General features: G+C 42.2%; 1 protein-coding gene across 1 annotated transcript in view; it reads right to left on the reverse strand.

Moving 5' to 3' along the window:
* Positions 1 to 19,102, reverse strand: part of SORCS3 (sortilin related VPS10 domain containing receptor 3) — a 690,926-nt gene extending 671,824 nt beyond the window's left edge. The window contains exon 1 of the mRNA XM_043989102.1: positions 18,406 to 19,102. Coding sequence (XP_043845037.1) covers positions 18,406 to 19,053 — 648 coding nt within the window. The 5' untranslated portion in view covers positions 19,054 to 19,102. The remainder of the gene's footprint in view (positions 1 to 18,405) is intronic.
* Between the last annotated feature and the right edge of the window lie 788 nt (positions 19,103 to 19,890).

Genomic DNA, 19,890 nt, shown 5'->3' on the forward strand with positions numbered 1-19,890 from the left:
GAAAATACTGTCCCTGTGTCCATCAAAGACATTTGGTGGTGAGCTCATATGAGAAATTGGATACTCAGCTTTCTTGGGAAATGTTTGCCTCTCCCTTTGTCTCCTCTGGTAGGTTCTTTTTTAATTACAGGAAAACTCTAATAAAGATAAGAAGGATAGGTAAGCTGACTATGAAATGCTTCAGGAAGCTGGTAAATGGTGTTACCCCAATGCCCCCAATTCTTTCAAATAGCAAGAGCCAGGAACTTATGAAGGCCAAGTCTTGGGGAAAAGGCCCTAGTCTGGAAGGTACCACAATATGGCTTCTAGTCTTGCCTCCATGAGCAATTTGCTAGGTGACCTTAGCCAAGTCATTTCCACTTTCTCTGTATCACTGTTTCACTTTCACTGAAAAGTGAGTAAATAAACTCTACCTTATAATGCACTGTCAAATATTTCTGGATTCTTCCCCACTGGCAACTCTTTTCAGAGACTTCTCTTCTTCTCCTCTCTACCTGCTATCACCCACTTCCTGGCCCCAATCTGAAAAACTCATTCCCACTAAGGAGATTAATTCATTACCTGTCAGACTTTTAAAAGGGAGCTTGGAAAGGGCAACATGGGCATGCTCAAATCATACCTACCTCATCTACACAGAATCTTCTCCATCCTCCTAGCCCTCCCCTCAGCAATACCCCCCAGGACTATCTTCATATCTCTCATATAACATTCATCCATAAAGTACTGCTTTTCATTATATTCATTTGTATACATGCCTAAGAAAAGGCATGTATAGACAAGAAAGTCTATGCTAAACCGAAAGTTCCTTTGATAGAGAGACTGTATTTTATCTTTATATCCCCCAAAGAGCTTGCACATGCCTTAACATACAGTCCACACAATAAAGCATTTGTTGGTTAAATTCATTTGAATGAATGAGGCTAATTAATCTGGTCTCCTGCCCTCAGGATGTTAATAGTAGGGTTTCCTGTCCAAATGTAGGTTAAACTAGATGGCCTCCAAGGTCTCTTCCTTCTGTGCTTCTGTGGTCTGCCTGGGGTCATACTACTAGGAAGCATGCAAATTGGATTAAAAAACAGGTATTCTGATGGTGAGTCTAGCCCTCGCTAATACACCATATTTCCTTTCAGTGTGATACGCAGAATAGATTGGTTGAATTTTCATTGGAAAATGAAAAAGCAACTATCTTGGGATTTCAGACATGAATGGAATGTCATGGGGTCAATTCCTGATGTTCCCAAAATCATAGGATGTAGGTAGCCCCTTTCTCTTCATATATATCAAGCCAAATCCGCATACAAATGCAGATAACCCCATACATGTACCACCTTATTGACATATTTTTCCACCAGCCCCAGATGCTGCAAAAAGATCAATTTTGGCCCTTTCCCCAAAACATGATCTTCTCAGCTTTGCAAACAGGCTTGGCTGAGGGTGGGGGTGGACTGGGTGTGAACTTCTTTGATACCAGGTCTTTCTGTCAGGGCATGTGGGGTGTTTTGCATGGTGTAATTGACTCCAGTTTCTCCCACCCATCCGTAAAAAATTCATAAGTGCCTAAAAAACAAAACAAAGCCAGGAGGGGAAAAGGCAATTTTAAAACGTATTCTGCTGCAGAGGCTGCTATTCCTGCAGGCATAGTAGATATTAATAATTCAACAAAATATTACAGTAATTACTATACTTTGCAATATCACAACAGTGCACTTTAGCACAACTCCTACAAATCTCCTTGCAACTGCCATTAATAAGTAAAATGCAATTCACCATATTAAATTTGTTGTTTAAAAGCTAAATATTTCATCGGAACTAATATATTTTAAATAATCAGCCAGGACCACTGAATTCCCCAGCCCTGCATTTCTCCCCCTTCAAATGAAATTACATCGTAAGCATTCAATCAGAAGTTGAGTTCAACTGTAACATTTATATCCTGACTATTAAGACTCAAAAGTTCCCCTTTGGATGGACCTGGAATATACTCAGCAGTTGGGCACAGCCAGAGCCTGATTAGGCTACTATAGAGAGATTGTAGGAGGGAATAAGAAGGGAAGATTAGCTATATTGGGCCCAGGTGATTAGCTTGCTCTTCTAGCTTCAGGGAAAAATCCCCATGGATTTTAAGAGTAGTGACTGGCAAGGGAACTTCAGAAATTTTGAAAATCATTGAATCTTAGAGATGGAAGGTACTTCAGAGATGACCTAATCCAAATGTGTCATGTTACAAAGAGGTCCAGAGGAACAAAGTGAACTGTCTAAGATTACATAGCAAGTTAAGGGTAGAACCCAGATGGATTTAGGTTTTCTGAATCCTGGCCTGGTGCTCTCACCCTCATAGCTGGCTGCTTCAATATGCTTCAGGCTAGCATTTCACTTGTTTTGTTTATTCTAGATAGATATTGTAGCTGCTCTCAAACCCAAGGTCTTAATTGGTGCTACAGACATTCCTGGATGGGAGTGAGCAAGAGGGGGTGGAACTGGCACATCATGAGGGTCCCTTGTATTGAATGTAATGCCAAGATAATTAATTCCTCCCTCCAGAAGATCAGGTGTGCCAGCATCCCAGCCACGACTCAGGTAGAATAAGGCTCTTTTATGTGTGTGTATATACATATGCTTGTGTGTACACATGCATGAGTATGAAAAAGGAATGAGGGAAGGAGAGAAAAATTCAATCCACTTTTCCAGTTATCTGGCTAGAACCTAAAGGAAGCCAGCTTTTCCAAGAAGCCTTCCCTAATAACTATAGTTATCATTATTGCTTCCTTTGTTAATTGTTAAGATTTTAATGGTCATGTCATATAATTCATATTTAATTATACTCACTTTATCACCTAACAACATTAAACTTAACACTCTATTACAATATATAACAATGTAATATTCCCTGGCAGCTAGGTGACATAATAGATAGAGGTTCAGGCTAGGGGTCAAGAAGACTTAAATTCAAATTCAGTCTCAGACACTTAGTGGCTATGTGATACCTTAGGCAAACACAACTTCTTTTAGCCTCAGTTTTCTTATCTGTAAAATGGAGATCAGAGCACCTATCTTGCAGGACTATTGTGAAGATCAAATGAGATAGTATATGTAAAGAATTTTGCAAATGTTAAAGCACCACAAAATTGTTAACTATTATTATGTGTATTACATTTATCAGATCATAAGCAATAAGGGCAAATCATAAGGGCAAAACTCTATCATTTTATTTTTCTATGTCCTTCAGGGCCTAGTTTAGTACTTTGTCCACAGTAAGCACTTTATATATTATAAGGATGAATAACTATAATTGTGTACTGATCTCATTGTTTCATACTTCCTAAGTTTTCCAAACGAATATAAGTTTCTTGAAAGTATGGAATATATCTTATAGCTCTCCCCAACCCAAGCACCTTGCACAGGTCTGGGCACACAGTATGTGCCCAGTAAAAGTAAATTCCTGTTGAACTGAATTTTATGAGATGAGATAGGGACATTGAAATCCAATCCTGCAGTGGTTAACTAAAAGAAATCATCCAAGTTATTTTAATATCTGGGAATTAGAATTATCTAATATGGAATAAAGTAGGTCATTAGTTGAAATTTAGGCCTATGGAATTAGCACCTCAATATTATTTTTACCAAACGGACTTTGACCAATTCTGGGAGAAAAGAAGAGCAGTCCAGCTATCAGGGGGAAAATATCAGGAGCTGTCCAAGGTTCTGGAGCATCTATCTATTTGAATCTGTTTCAGGTGTAAAAAAATAAATACTATTATTAATCTAGTAATTTCATATATTTATATTTATGTTATACACATGCATTTATGTATATATGTGTATACATGAATTATCTCTCTCTCTCTCTCTCTCTCTCTCTCTCTCTCTCTCTTTCTCTCTCTCTGTGCAGTTTACAAGGCACGTTCATTTCCATTATCTTATTTGAGCATCCCTGGGAAGATATTATCAGAGAGGCTTGTGGTGAGAAGAAAAGCACTCTGGGCATGAAGTCAGAATTATACAATCTCAGAGTTGGAAAGGACCTTAAAGGTCATTTAGTCTGACCTAGAGCTGACAAAGATCCCCCTTACAACATACACAACTAATGGTTATCCAGGTCATTTGTTTAAAAGTCTCTAGTGAAGGAGGGGACCCCCTATTACTTCAAAAGATAGTCTATTCTACTTAGAGATAACGTCAGAATTTTCCATCACAAGAAGCCCAAGTCTGCTTCTTTTCAATTTCTACTCATTGTTCACAGTTTTTATCCGCTGGGGCCAAGCAGAACAAGTCTATTCCCTGTAGCGCATAATATTCAAATAGCTGAAAACAGTTTTCATGCCCCCTCTAAGTCCATCTCCTCTAGGCTAAAGACTAACATCACCACCCCCAACTCAGTTCCTTCCAGTAATAATCATAGTCCCTTAGTAAGCCCTGTCATTCTCCTATGGAAACACCCCAGCCCCATACTGTACTTCCTAAAAATTTGGCACCCAAAACTAAGCATGATGCTCCAATTGTTGCCTGACCAGGGCAGAGTTTGTTGGAGCTATACTATATTCTCTCTTATTCTGGATACTATGAAATTTATACATATAATAAAACACATAACTTTCATAGCATGTTTCCCAAACCCCATTCCCCTACTGCTCTTTGAAAACAATTCAGGTGTCATCTTCTTTTTATCATTATTATTTTATTCTGTTTATTTTTCTTCCTTTCCCAGGGCAACACTCCCTCTAGTGTTTGTGTCAAGGATCTGAGACTTCACCCTTCATGCTTACTCTCCTCCTACTGGAGAGAAACCTGAGCTTTGGACTGAAAAGGGGTTGTCTTACTCCAAAGCTAATTAGCCAGTATGGCAGGTACCCTCCCTTTCAGTAGGAGGCTAAATATATTCAGCAGATTGTCCTGGATGCCAGCCCTACTTCACATTTAAGCATTAAAAGAGAACTCAGAGAAAATGAACAAAGGCAAAAATAGTAACTTTGGGGCCTATCCCATTATCTCTACAGAACCTTCTGCTGACAACTGTATACTATGCTTGCCAAAGGAGCCTGAAAGCCAATTTTTGTTTGTTTGTTTTCTTTAAAAAAAATAGTTACCTACTTCAGGAACCCTTCTCCAAAGAGCAACAATGACAAATACCCAAAGAAAGATGGACAACCTGGGTTTCCCCCCAAGTCTTTCAATTCTCCTCTCCAAGAAAATTTAAAAAGCAAAGTAGGAGTACCCAATAGGGAAGTAAAGTTACTTGTATTCTGTTTTCTTTAGAAACAGACTGTTAGCCTCATGGGGACTTCAAGTGTGTCTTATTCTGCATCCACATTTCTCCATAGGGCCTGGAAGAATGATGGGTGTTTGACTGATTACTTGAAAAGCTTGTTCAAATTAATATAAGCTCTCACATGACAGGATATAGTAGATGAACTCTTGAGTGGGAAAGCGTCTGGAGACCCAGCTGTGTCCCTGACAAACCATGTGAAACCCAGGCACATCACCTTCACTCTCTGGACATTAGTTTCCTCTTCCTTCAAATGAAATTATTTCTAAGATCCCTTTCATCTCTACTGTTCTTTTTAGAGGCAGCTAGGTGGCTGCTGTGAATAGAGCACTGGCCCTGAAGTTGGGAGGATCTGAGTTTACTAGCTGTGTGACACTGGGCAAGTCACAACCCCAGTTGTCTTAAAAGTTCAGGGCCATCTCCAGTTGTCCTAATAATGTATCTTGCCACCGCACCCAGATGGTTCTGGAGGAGAAAATGAGACTGGTGATTTTGCACAGCCATTCCTCATTTAAATCCAACTCATTGCAAGTCATGACATCTGTCATGGTCATCTTTGAGAATGAAGGACAAACAACAATAATTGTTCTTTTAACCTGTTCTTAACCAGTTCTTTACAGTGGCTCATATGTGGAGGTTTTCCTTGTACTTCACAAATTTTAACTCCGTGAGATGAGCCAATCACTCTAGGCTACAGAAACTGGTACCACTAAAGTCTTAGTCTCCTATTTTCCCATTTCTTTTTTCTTTTTAGTTCTTCTCTTGGGCTAGACTCTTAAAGCCTGCCCCTATGAAGCAGAGGACCAAGATTTACCAAATCAGGTGCAATTAGCACCTTGAGTCATGGCTAATATGTGTCCATTAAGACTCTATAATTTTCATCCCATCCCTGACTGAACAATCCTACTCCTCAGTAAAAGGGGAGTAAAGCTAAAGCTAAAAAAGCTAAGCCCTTTAGTAAGAGGAACTATTACTCAGACTTCATTACTTTTTCCAAATTTACAATTGCACATTTAGTTATGTACTATGAGGAACAACATTACCATAAATAATTAAACTCAAACTACACTTATCAAAATAAATGAACAAAACATTCATGATGCAACTAGCCTTGATTCAATCACTACTTAAAGAAGGAAGGTGACTCATATGCAGCCCCCATTAACAACAGTGAGCAAGATTTAATGCACCCAATGCTAACAAGATTTTTATTTATTAAATCTGAAGATTTAAACCTAAGAGTGGAAAGGCAGGGCAGTCCAAAGAACAAAATATGAAAATTTGAGTTAAGAACATATTACATAGAATAAAATAGTAGACTTCTGGGGGTAGAGCCAAGATGGTAGAGGAAAGGCATTAAACACACAGAGCTCCTAATACAATTACCCCCAAAACAGCAATAAAACAATGCCTAGAGCAGCAAAACCTACAAAAAGATGGGCTAAGATTATTTTCCAGCCAAAGACAGATTATAAGAGGACATGCTGGGCCGCAAGAAGAGTTCAATCCCACAATCACACTGACACAGACCCCAGGCACACAGCACCAGGGGAACTTACCCCCCAAACCTCCAAATCAGCTGCAGCACCAGCATCTTCTGGAACTGAGCTTGAGGTAGGGTGAGAGGGCTGAACACCTGGCTGGAAGGGGGTGGAAAATACAGGGGTGTCTGTAGGACCTAAAGAGGAATTCAGCTATCCCACCCCAGCAGGGAACCAGGAAGAAATCTTGAGTGGTGGGAGGCCCAGGTAGGGGAGGAGAACCACCACAGCACACAAAGTCCTGCAGGCTGGTTAATTAGCAAGTTGGCTTGAGGTTATCTTTGGACCAGAGAACAGGCCAGACAAGAAAAAAACCTGCCTTCCCTCAAATGAAAACACCTGGGACCCTCTGAAGCTTGAGACAATGTAGCTTGGAAGTAGGGCCCCACTATAAGAGGGAGTTAAAAGTCAAGTAAAAGATGGCAAGATGAGCAAGCAAAGAAATTTGAGAACTATCGAAAGTTTCTTTAGTGACATGGAAGATCAAGGTGCACCCTCAGAAGAGGATAGCAACCTCAGGGCTTCTACATCCAAAGCTTCCAAGAAAAATATGAATTGGTCTCAGGCCATGGAAGTGCCCAAAAGGGACTTTGAAGAGAAAGTAGGAGAAATAGAAGGAAATTTTAGAGAGGTGGATGAAAGAATGGTAAAAGAAATGAGAGCAAGGCAGGAAACTCATGAGAAAAAAGTCAACAGCTTGAAAAGCCAAAATCAAAAATGCTCTCTGAAGAAAATAAGAACTTATTGTAGCCTCCTTTGATGACCTTATAAATACCCTTTCTGGGTGCAGCTACGTGGCACAGTAGATAGAGAACTGGCCCTGGAGTCAGGAGGACCTGAGTTCAAATCCAGCCTCAGTCACTTGACACTTACTAGCTGTTTGACCCTGGGCAAATCACTTAACTCTTATTGCCTCACAAAAAAAAGAAAAAGAAAAAGAAACAGCCTTTCTACACCTCAGTTTTTACGAATGCTTTAAAGAGCATTTAGCCTCAACTTTTTGAAAGCATTGTTGATCCCCTTGAAAAGAGAGACCCTCTGGGGAAGAATCAGAATGTCTAGAAGAGTAGGGATTGGCCGAGGTAAAAAGGAGAAAAGTAGAGGAAGAAAGTGCAGAAGGGATGAGTACTCTAAGGAAAGGATGAATGTATCCTACTCCTGTAGGTCATAAGAACCTCTCCAGGCTTCCACTGCCTCATTTGCAAATGGAGCTGAGCTAGATGATCACTAAGATTTCCTCCAACTCTGACAATGAGTGACTCTATGACAGATTTCTATGTCTCTAGACTTTTATCTGTTCTGATCCATTCTACACAAAACCAATGTTTAATCTTCTACCACCTCTCTGATCATGTCAATCTCCTGCTCTAAAGTCTTCACTATACTGCCTAAAGGATAAAGACCAGACTATTTAGCTTAGCAACCAAGGCCAACAATAACAAACTTTAGCTCCCAATACATATTCCTTAAAGAATTCCAGCCCCTCTCTTTTTTCTATTAGGAGACACCCTGTTTTCCAAAGCTAAGGACTAGCAAGCAAGCTATACCCTGAGTTTTACATAATAACAATCCTTTCTGCTGACCCTCCGAATAAACAATGCTGCAGCAAAATCCCAGAACTGTTTCACACCAGCTCCCAATGGTCCCTGAGCTTGAATAAGCACCTGTAGGACCCATGTTCCATTCATGAAACCCAGCTATGAATCAAACTTGTCTTATTGTTGCTGCTACTCCTCATTGTCAGGACTACAGTTCACTGTGTAAGACATTGCTATATGTATTAAGATTTGGTCTCACTTAAGTAGGTGGTCTCATAGAGGAGACTCTGACACATGGTGTCTAGTTTCCTTCTTCCAGTTGAAAAAAGAAATCTGCTGTTGGCCCCTTTTTTGTTTCTTAGAGTTAACTATAGTTGTGATAACCTGTGTTCTTTGGTGCTTTTAGAGTTAACAGTGGTTGCATAACTTCTGGATTTTTTGGTTATTTATTTTCAGATCTGACAAACCAAACTAGTTTATTCAACTACCCATAAACATCTTGGGTTATAAGTCCTAGCTCCAGACTCACATCTATAAAGCTTTTCCAGGATATTCCCAATACACAGTAACCTTTCCTTCCACTAAAGTCAAAGAATTTACACAGTATGTACAATGAATCTGGCAATTAATCACATACTATGTCATGGCATCCCTTGCATTGTTATTCAGCTTTCTAGATTGTGAGCTCCCAGAGGGCAGGAATTGATGTTTATAATATTCCTAAATACCCTCATAGTGCCTGGCACAGAGCTTCATATACAATAAGAGTGTAGTAAATTTTTGTCTGTTCTATTGTATTTGAGGATCCAACCAATGAGCAAGGTAAAGATATGGCAATGATTTACCATTCCCTCCCTCTGTCTTAAGATCATGTGGAACTACTGCCTGTCTCAGTGAAAAATAACAAATAAAAAAATAAACCTTGGCATATAGTCTCAATTTTCCTAGAGTGACAATAATATATATACATATACATATACATATACATGTGTATATATTAGATAAAGATATATCTCAAGGCCTTACTTTGATTATTGACCTTTGACATTTGTTGTCATGGTGGTGAACAAATTTCTCAACCACCCTGGGTTTTAGTTTTCTAATCTGTAAAAGAGGAATGCATGTGCAAAATACTTCCACTACCTACCTAAAAGTGTTACAGTTGAGAAAGGAGCTATGTAAAATTATAAGTGCAAATTACTATTGAAAAAAAGTCAGGCTATGACCTACTTGAGGACCATGACTTCTGTCCTCCTTCCACTGTAATCTATTAATGGGTAGAAACCTACAATTCAATTCATTTCAACAAGTTATTGAGGGACTTGTATGTTCCATGCATTGTGTTAAGCACTGTGGGAAATACAAAAGAGGCACCCAATACTATATAGTTTATAGTTAAACTTTATAATTCCTGTCCTCAAGAAGCTCACAGTTTTAAGCAGTATATGACAGTATATAATCTGTTACTAAACAGAACATAATGGTAGTCATAATCCACTGTACTAGAGCTAGAAAGAGAATCCTCCCCACTTTATCCATATCATATCCATTCAAACCATACTGTCTGTTGATTAATGCCTGGCATTAAAAAGAATATAATCGATGCAATAATTCCATATACTACTGGTGTTTTCTCTTTTTTTTCTGGGCAATGGGGGTTAAGTGACTTGCCCAGGGTCACACAGCTAGTAAGTGTCAAGTGTCTGAGGCCAGATTTGAACTCAGATACTCCTGAATCCAGGGATGGTGCTCTATCTGTGTTTTCTCTTTTTTTAAGTTTTATTGATGTGTTTTGTTTTTGCATTTCAAACATTTCCAGATTGCCCCAACTCTGTAAAAGGTTTATTGTAATAAAGTGAAACAATAAAGTAAAACTAACAATATGGTGACCTCATCTGAAGTTGCATGCAACATTCTACACCTATAGCACCTCATCCACCCCTCTATTTTTATTGTTTTTAGTTAACAGAAATCTACTTTCTCTCTTCCTACCTCCCACCCTATGGAAAAAATGAGAAAAGCCAAATTTCTTGTAACAAACATATATACTCAAGCAAAACAAATTCCTTTATTTGCTGCATTCAAAAATATATCTCATTCTGCATCCTAAATTTATCACTTCTCTCTCAGGAAGTAGATAGTATGTTTCATTATTAATCCTCTGGAATCCTGAATGTTCACTGTATAGATCATAGTTCTAATAACTTCAACTAATGCCAATCACAATAGAGGAGAAACTTTGGTGTCTGTGATGAAGGAAAAAGAACCAGTCAAAACCCTAATCCAACAAAACAAGAATCTTGCCTAAAGACAAATCTCCTCTAGAAAATGAAATGCTTGATTCTCAAAGTAGGGGAGACCTATGACTCAACTCCTGAGGCCTCAGGAATAAAAAAAATGAATGACATTTATGATGCTGATTGGAACATATGATGATGACTGGGACATATACCACTTGTTATGGGCAGTCAGACCTACATGTTAGAAAAATCACGCTGGCAGCTAAGTGCAGGATGGATTGAAGTGTGGAGAGAGTTTAATGGATAAGACCAGTTAGAAAGCTACTGCAATAACTCATATATGGATATGGATATGGATATGGATATGGATATGGATATGGATATGGATATGGATATGGATATGGATATAGATATAGATATAGATATAGATATAGATATAGATATAGATATAGATATAGATATAGATATAGATATAGATATAGATATAGATATAGATATAGATATAGATATAGATATAGATATAGATATAATTTTACAAAGGTAGAAACAAGATTTGGCAACTGTCTGGTTATATAAAGCAGTATTGTCAAACTCTAACAGAAATGGGGGCCACTAAACAATAGATTATTATCCCTGTAGGCTGCATATCGACTTAGAAAACTACATATTAATATTATGTTGCATTGTATTTTTATTTATTTTGTTAAGTATTTCCCAATTATATTTTAATCTGGTTCAGACTTTGCTTGGAAGGGACTATTCTGGGCCTCATGTTTAAACTCTTCTGATGTATGAGAAGTAAGAGTTAAGAAGAATTCAGGATAACCCTGAGGTTTTGAGACTGGGTGAATAGGTGGAAGATACCACCCTCAACAGTAATAAGGATGTTTGGAAGGGTAGAGTATTTGGAGAGAGGTAGAAGATGAGTTGTTTTGAACAGGTTGAGTTGAGATATGTATAGAACATACAGTTTGAAATGTACAAAACGTAGTTGGTGATTTGGAACTATAGCTCAGGAGGAAGAATAGGGCTGGATAGATGATAAAGTATGTGGATCATATACATAATCTAAGTGAACCCATGACAGCTAATGAGATCACCAAATGAGACTTATAAAGGTAGAAGAGATGAGGACCCAGGACAGAGCTTTGGAAGGAGACTTACAGTTAGTGGGCATAAAATGAATAAAAAATACCAACAAAGGGAGACCAAGGAAGGAACAGTTAGAAAAATAGAAGAGCAAAGGGAGTCACATCATGAAAACCTAGAGAACAGAGTATATCCAGAAAGAGGTGATCAAAAATATCAAAGACTGAAGAAAGTTCAAGAAGGATGAGGTTTGAAAATAGGACATTAGCTTTGGCCATTAAAGAGACCACTAGTACCTTTAGAAGAAGCAGTTTCAGATTAATGATGATGTCAGGAGCCAGATTTCAGAAGTTTAATTTTTTCTAATATGAGAAGGAATCCATTTATTTATTCAAAAATACTTAATGAGCATTTTCTCAGGTGTTTAGCACCATGACCAGAATGCAGAAGGTACTTAATAAATACTTATTGACTTACCTACTATATCCAAAGTCATATGTTAGACTTCATAAAGAATATAGCATTCAACAACCATTTTAGTAAAGGCACTGATCAATTGGATTACCTCCAAAGTGTGACCAGTGTGGTGAAGCAACTTGAAGTACTTAGAACCGTGTTTGGCACATAGAAAGGGCTTAATAAATGTTTATTGATTTAGTGATCTATTGATTTTTATAGTTTGAAGGAACTGGAGGTATATATCTTAGAAAAGAAAAGATTTATGGAGTTATTACTGGAGGCAGCCAGTTGACATAGTGAATAGAGCACTGGCCCTGGAATAAGGAAGACCTGAATCCAGCCTCACACCCTTACTGCCTGTGTGACACTGAGCAATTTATTTATCTTCCATTTGCCTCAGTTTCTTCATCTTTAAAATGGGGGTATTAATAGTACCTATCTCCCAGGGTTGTTGTGAAGATAAAATGAGATCATATTTCTAAAGCACAAGGCACAGAATAGATACTATGTAATTGTTAGTTATTATTACTATTTTAATCACCATCACAATCTTCATATATTCAAAAGACTATTGTATAGGGCCTGGATTCTATTTATCCTGTTTGGCCCCAGAAATCAGAAATAGTAAATATTACATAATAGTTTCAGAGAAGCAGGTTCTGCCTCAGTATAAAGAGCTTTTTAATAAGTAGAACTGTCCAATAAAAAAGGGAAGACCAACAATAGAATAAGTGGCCTTATGTGGTAGTAAATTCCCTGTTACTAGTAATCTTCAATAAGCCTCTGGTTGACCACAGGAATGCTGTAGAAGATATTAATCTATCATCCATGACCTCCAAGATCCCTTCCAACTCTTATATTCTACAATTAAGTGCTCAGTATATGCATTGTTGTTGTTGTTGTTGTTGTTGTTATTGTTCATCCTTCGTCCTTGAAGAGGTCCATGACATCACCTCCTAAATATCATGGTCTTTGAGAAATGACAGACAACAATTGACAATCGGTATACACAAGGCTTCTGTCAAACCCATAAACATAAGACACAGCCCCATTTGCTGCCACTTCTCAATTTCCATAACAAAATGGGATAGCACAGATAACATAAATAATGCTAATTGAGATAATCTAAAAATCTCTCTTTGGCCATACATTTCAACAGTTCCTTCAACCAGAATATTGCCAGAGCTGATCAAAAATATCTGAGGGTACCTCACCCATCTACCCTTTAAGCAAAGTTCAGATAAGTGGAAAAGCAGCAGGTAATATAGGAACTGAATCCTCTGCTAACTTTTCTGTTTCTTGTTTGTTGTGGTTAAACTGCTTACCTTAAATAGGTTTTCCCATCACAGGCTATTTGGTTTATTTCACTGTTCTTTAAGGGATGAGGCTAGTCTCAGATTAATGAGCACCAGAGTAAATATGGTCATTTTAACTGATGTTTGAAGTCCAAAGAAAATAGCCCTTCCAGCTTCTTCTCTCCCTCCCTACCTCTAGCCTTCACTTAACCCAACAATGTTGGAAAAACCACTTTCCAATTGTCTTGCTTTGCCAGCAATAAAGCTGATTCCAGCTATTCCATTTCTGCAACCATTAGCAGGGACTCCTACTTAAAGTAGTTTGCAACTTCTATTTGCATTAAAATTGCTGTAGAAACCAAGGAGGAAATATTATTCTTTTTTTTTCCAGTTAAGCCAATGCATTGGATGAAACTGACAGCCCTGGGGACAAACTGGCTTTGGCCAGCTCCCCCACCCCAGGGGTGCCCCTCACTTCCCTCCTGACCAGAGGAAAGACAACTATCAGGAGCAATTAGTGTTGCAATATTCCATTTTACTTCCCAGAGACATCTTAGCTGAAATGGCTCCCCTTGTAATATTAATTAAAAACAGATTTTTTTTGGCAAACTCCTGAAGAATGGTTTCTGTGGCAGGCAGGCTTCATTATTAAGTCTCCAAGAAGGAAAATGCATTAAGATATTGTGACATCAGTACTGTGCACAGGGGCGAGGAGGGCTGGATAATCCAGCCAAAATCTATTTGAAAAATCTGTTTGGGAGTTGCAATTAGAATATTCACCCAGTGAATACAATTAATCTGATCAAACTTGTCACTATTTTGCACATTAGGAGTAAATATTTTAGAGCACAGTCCAGCTGAATTAGTTGAGTGTGTGAGACTATCTAAGAGAAACTGTATCTCCTCTTCCTCCTAAGAGACCGTTCCCAGGAGGAACTGAGGCCTGACAGCCACTTGTAATTATCAATATCCTCTTTATTTTCCCCACCAAGGTGCATTTGTCAGTGTCTTAATTGAAATCTGTGCACAGTACTGTGCAATGTGAAGTTCACCGTCACTGAGGTGAGCATTGGGGAGTCAACGGTTATAGAAAAACATGGCATTCTCATCAGAGTGCTGGGGGGGGGACTGGGGAGAGGGAGAAGGAAGAACATGGTACTAAGCATGTTTTTAGGAAGAAAAGAAATAAAGGGAAAGGTCAAGCCTGCCTTCATAACTTCCCATTCTCAAGAGCCATTTGCCAACCCATTGAGCAGGGAGATGCCAGTTGGATGGAAAAGAGAAAAGCTATGTGATTTTCTGTTTCCATATGAACTCTGCAGACAGGGTCCATGTTCCCCTAGGCAAATGTATAACACTCCTAAATTCATCAAAGAAATCCCAGCTCCAGGAGACTAGAGGTATCTGGAAAGGACTTCAGATTCCTCCTTCTGAATCAAGTCCCTGTTGACATATATTCTTATTCTCATTCTTCTCTCTCTCTCTCTCTCTCACTCTTACTGTCTCTTTTTTCTCCTTCCTTTCTTCCCTCCCTTCTTTCTTCTCTCCCTCTCCTTTTCCCTCTTTTCCCTCCATCTCTCTCCTTTTCCCTCCCTCCTTCCCTCTTTCCCACCTCCTTTTACAAGAATAGATTAATAATATATTTTTAAAAGACCAAGGACCAGAGCCCATTCCCTTTCATATGCCACCCTTCCCCTTTCTTCTTCTGCTAAAAACTCTCCCCAAAACAGGGGCCACCCTGACATAGTGAAAGCAGAGGCTCCCTCTCCTGGGGCTTTGAGGTTCCCTCTCTAACATAACCAGCTCCAGTGATGCTCAGTAGTGATTCGGCAGTGATCCTCCTTTCCACTCTCTCTTTTACCTCTCCCTTTCTTTCTCCTCCTTTCAACCCCACTCAGGGTTGACTCACACTGATGTTTCTACAATGGAACCTAAAATACCCACCCTACAGATGGGGAGTCAAGTCAGTGAGGCCAAAGGTATTTGCATCAAAAACAGGAAGATCTCTATATTTGGTAAAAACAAGACTAGGGGCCTTCCTGGAGAAGGAAAAGTTTAACTCTTTGAAAACCTCAATGAGAGCTGGAATTCTCCATACCCCTTTGAAAATAGCCCAGGCTAGATATCTTCCTGCTGTGCTATTTCCTTCTTCCCTTTATATTGATGAAGAAAGCAGTTTCATGTGGGCTCATAATAATCCATCAACCTCACAATGATTTTTATTTACAATATCTATTTTCCCCCTGACTGGGAGCAGAGGAGAAACTCTGTTAAACAATCCAAATCATCCTTTCTAGCTTTGTTTCCCTGAAGGCTAGCACAGGCAAGGGAATTGTGGCACTTAGACTCAGTAGACTCCCACAAGTATGCACTTGTGGTATCTGAAAATCTGAACCAAAAGAACCATATTTCTACTTGAAAGCATCCCAAGCAGCACTCCTAAACCCTAAAGATGGGTAAGACAGGGGACCCAATATAGACTTATGATTTTACTGTCTTTTTCCCTGACCAACATGTTGAGGAAGAACACAATGAATAAAGCTCTTCAGGACTGTTCACTGGGAAGACAAGTCGAATAGTCCCCTTGGTCTACATCTGGACCCAAGTACTATTTTCCAGGGTGGTTTCCCAGGGTGATGCAGGCTAGCTGCTAACCAGCTACACAGCTGGATAGACAGGTCTGCAGAGAGAGAATGCAGCATGGCATTTAATCAGTCTTCTCTGAAAATATTTCCTACAAATGGCAGTCCTCCAGGTTCTGTCAACTCACCAATAATACATGCTTTTCAAAATGGGTAGGTGGGTGGGAATGAAAAACAGTACAGTAGTTTTGCTTGTCCAATGAGAGACATTAAGGGAAACAGACCCCTAGAAGGGATACTCCCTGCAAAGCCCAAGACATTACACTCATATTGTGATGTTAGACTTCTGTGCAAGACTGGTACATCTCATCACACTCACACACACACACACACACACACACACACACACACACACACACACACACACACTATTGTCTTCTAATAACGGGGAAAGTTTGGATTTGCAATCCCTTCTACCGAACCATCCCTGGCTTTGACTGTCAACGGTAGGAGTCATTAGCTGGCAGAAATCAAGTAGCCAACAGCTCCCCTCCAACACCGAAGAAACAGATTTAGCCCCCATGGAACTTCAAGAGCCCTCCATACCCACAAGAAGGAGACTGACAGGACTGGGTGGAGAAAAGAAACACCAAACTATTACACTGGAAACCCAGACCGAGATGACCTTCTGCCTCATAAACATCCTTCTAAAATCTGCACTTGTTTCACAAATCCAGACCCAGGTCATTTATGTATCATTAAGAACGGCATCCAGTCCAAAAGGAGACCAGCCCTCCAGTAAACACTGCGGAACCTCTCACTTTCGTGTCAAAAATACAACCCCATCCACTCCCACTTATAAACGATGGTTTTAAAAAGAAAATTCCTAAAGGAAAGGTAATGGGAATAGTCAATATTTTAAGGAGGGAGGGAAAACATCTCCCCTCACACCCTCGCTCCCAACCCCCAAAATATGGACCAGCAAATGAGCCGCTAGCACCAGAAGCTGTTTATACCCCAAATCATTCGCAAAAAATCGTTTTAAAAACCCGAACAAGAAACCAGAAAGAAGGGGAAAGAGTTGTGTCAGGTTGGACTAGGGGCTGTGCTTTGGTCTATGGTATTTCAAGTGGTCTTAGGAAGGAGGAAACGGGAGACTTGTAGAATTTGAGAACCCCAGATTCTCCAAGACTTTATTCTAAGAATCAGGAATGCTGGGATAAACAGCCCTCTGGACTAGAAGCGTCTTAGCATAGCCTGGCCGCTGCAGCTGTCGCGGAGGGAGGGAAGTGTAGATGGACTAAAGGTGGGGTGAGCGGGGGAGGGGGAGGCAGAGCTAGGGGGCTCAGAAGCGACATCAATGGCGCCACCTCCCGATGGTACAGGGTCCGGCAAAACGCAGCTATAAGAGAAAAGGAAAGGGGGCCCGCGGGTCAGGGCCCCGACACCCTCCTCACTAGCCTCAGTATCTCGAGCTGATGGGGAGGGGGCGGCGGGGGGGAAGGAGGAGCGAGAGAACTAACAAAGGTGAAGTTTTCCTTGGTGCTCTTTTTTTTCCTTTCTTCCTTCCCCCCCCCCCCAGGGAGTGAGGGGAGATGGAGGCATTTTTTTTCCTTTTGTGCTTCAAACTTTATTCTTTGCCTCGCCTCCTGCCTAACCTAACCTAGGTTAGCAGTTAACAGGGGTGTGTGGAGAGAAGGGGGAGGTCTCTTGAAACCGACAAGGGCTCTGAAAGCCGGGAGGGGTTGAGCAGCCAGGACCAGACAGGCAAGCTGGGGACTAGATCCATCACCCCTGCCCCTCGGGAATGAGGAGAAGCTGTCTGTCAGTCAGTCAGTCCAGCCGTGCCTACTCCAAATCCACTCTCGGGGAAACACAAATCTCACATCTCACACATTACACATTACACATCACACATCACCGGCGCGCGGGAACGCACGCACACACACACACACACGCACCTTGGTTGCCACCGCCCCTCCTGTGCCCCCTACCCAGCCTAAAAACGAGAGCGGAGACCCCAGCCCGCACCCACTTCAATCCCCCCCACCCCGGGGGTCGTTGGTAAACAAACGCACACGCCTTCATCTCTCCAACTCAGCTAACCTGTTAAAGGTGCGGGGAAGGGAAAGGGAGAGACTGATCAAAGAGCCGGACAATCAAGCTTCTCCCAAAGTGGGGCGAGCGAGTCTCTGCTCTTCCTCTCTCGGCGTCCCGGCGTAACTGAGGGAGCCGGTCCCCGGAGCCAGCTGAGCGGGCTTAAGGACAGACGGCAAGGTGGACAGGTGGAGAGACAGGCATGCACACAAGCGGACAGACTCACACACACATAAACACACACACACAGGCAGACTGGCAGACTACATGTACACAGGCAAACAGGCAGGCAGGTACTCACGCTGCTGTTGTATCCGGACCAGTGCACCATGGCTTGGTTGTGCGCCGAGTCTCCGGTCAGGGCAAACGAGGTGCTGGTCAGTTTGAGCTCTTCTGCCGCCGCCCCCCAAGCTCTCGGCCCCCTCCCTTCTTCCTGGGAGCCTTTGGCCGGCGCCCGGCTCCCTCTCGATCCGTCCGCCGGGGAATTTCCCCGGCTGCCCCAGTGGGCCAGGGAGCCTGGGGGCTGCGCCCTGCGACTCCTCCTAGCACCAAGCTTTCCTTGGACAGCTGGGGCAGACCCCCTGAGTTCCAGAAAACCGCGGCCCCAGGGAGCTCTCTCCTCCCGCTCCCCAGCTGCCTCCTCCTCTTCATCCTCTTCATCCTCCGCCTGGCTGCCGCCACCACCGCCGGGATAAGGCATCTCCTCCCGGGGCCAGCGCCCCAGACCCCCGCCTCTCCCCGCCGCTGGCTCCGGCCACTGGCCCGCGACTCCCCGCGGCGAGAGCAGTGGTAGCCGGGGCGGCGAGGCGGGGGCGCCGCCGCCGCTGCTGCCGCCGCCCCAAGTGATCTCGGCCCCAGCAAGGACCCAAGTAGAGAGGAGCAAGAGCCCAGTCCGGGCGATGGGCGCCCCGGGCCAGCCTGCGGGGCGCTCCGTGGCTGCCGCCTCCATCCCGCTGCGGCTCCCGCTGCTGGGCTGGCTTGGTCCGTTGGCGCCGAGGTGCGGGGTCCGGCGTGGGGGGTAGGGGGGAGAGAAATGTGCGCGCGCGTGTGAGGAGTGGGAAGGGGAGGGGGAGGGGGCAGGCGGGGGAAGGAGGGTGTCTCCCGGCGCCTGGAGATCCTCAGCGCTCCTCTCTACTCTTCCCTCCCTCCCTTCCTTCCTTCCTTCCTTCCTTTCTTCCTTCCTTCCTTCCTTCCTTTCTCTCTCTCTCTCTCTCTCTCTCTCTCTCTCTCTCTCTCTCTCTCTCTCTTTCCTCCTCCTCCTCCTTTCCTCTCTTCTCTCTTTTTTCCTCTCTCTTCTCTCCTCTCTCTCTTCTCTCCCCTCTCTCCTCTCCTCTCTCCCTCCCAAAAAGGAAAGAAAATAAATAAATAAATACTACTTCGTGTTTAAAGGGGGGGAAAAAGAACAAAAATCTCCCCGGCCAACTAGGGGCAGGGGAAATAATAAGGGCCAACACCAGCGGAGCCTGGGGTAGAGCGGACGCGGGGAACACCTACAGCAGTTCTCCCCTTCCCCTAATCCAGGCTACTTAACTCATCTCCCTCCCAGACACAGTTCGAGGTTGCTTCCTGTGCTATTCCGAGGGATTTCCCCCCTCGACGCTGGAGGGGGAGGGGTGCGAGGGAGGAGGGACGGTTCAGGCGGTGGGAAATGAGTGGGGTGGGGGAGTGCGGAGATAGGGGAGGAGGAAAGTGTTTTTGAGCGAAACTATTCCCGTTTGAGGAGCTGAACAAGTGACTGAAGCTGCCTAGCGGGGGTGGAGCTGCTCTAGAGCTGAGCGCTGAAATC

The sequence above is a fragment of the Dromiciops gliroides genome, chromosome 2 (genome assembly GCF_019393635.1).
Source record: "Dromiciops gliroides isolate mDroGli1 chromosome 2, mDroGli1.pri, whole genome shotgun sequence".
Lineage (NCBI taxonomy): Eukaryota > Metazoa > Chordata > Mammalia > Microbiotheria > Microbiotheriidae > Dromiciops > Dromiciops gliroides.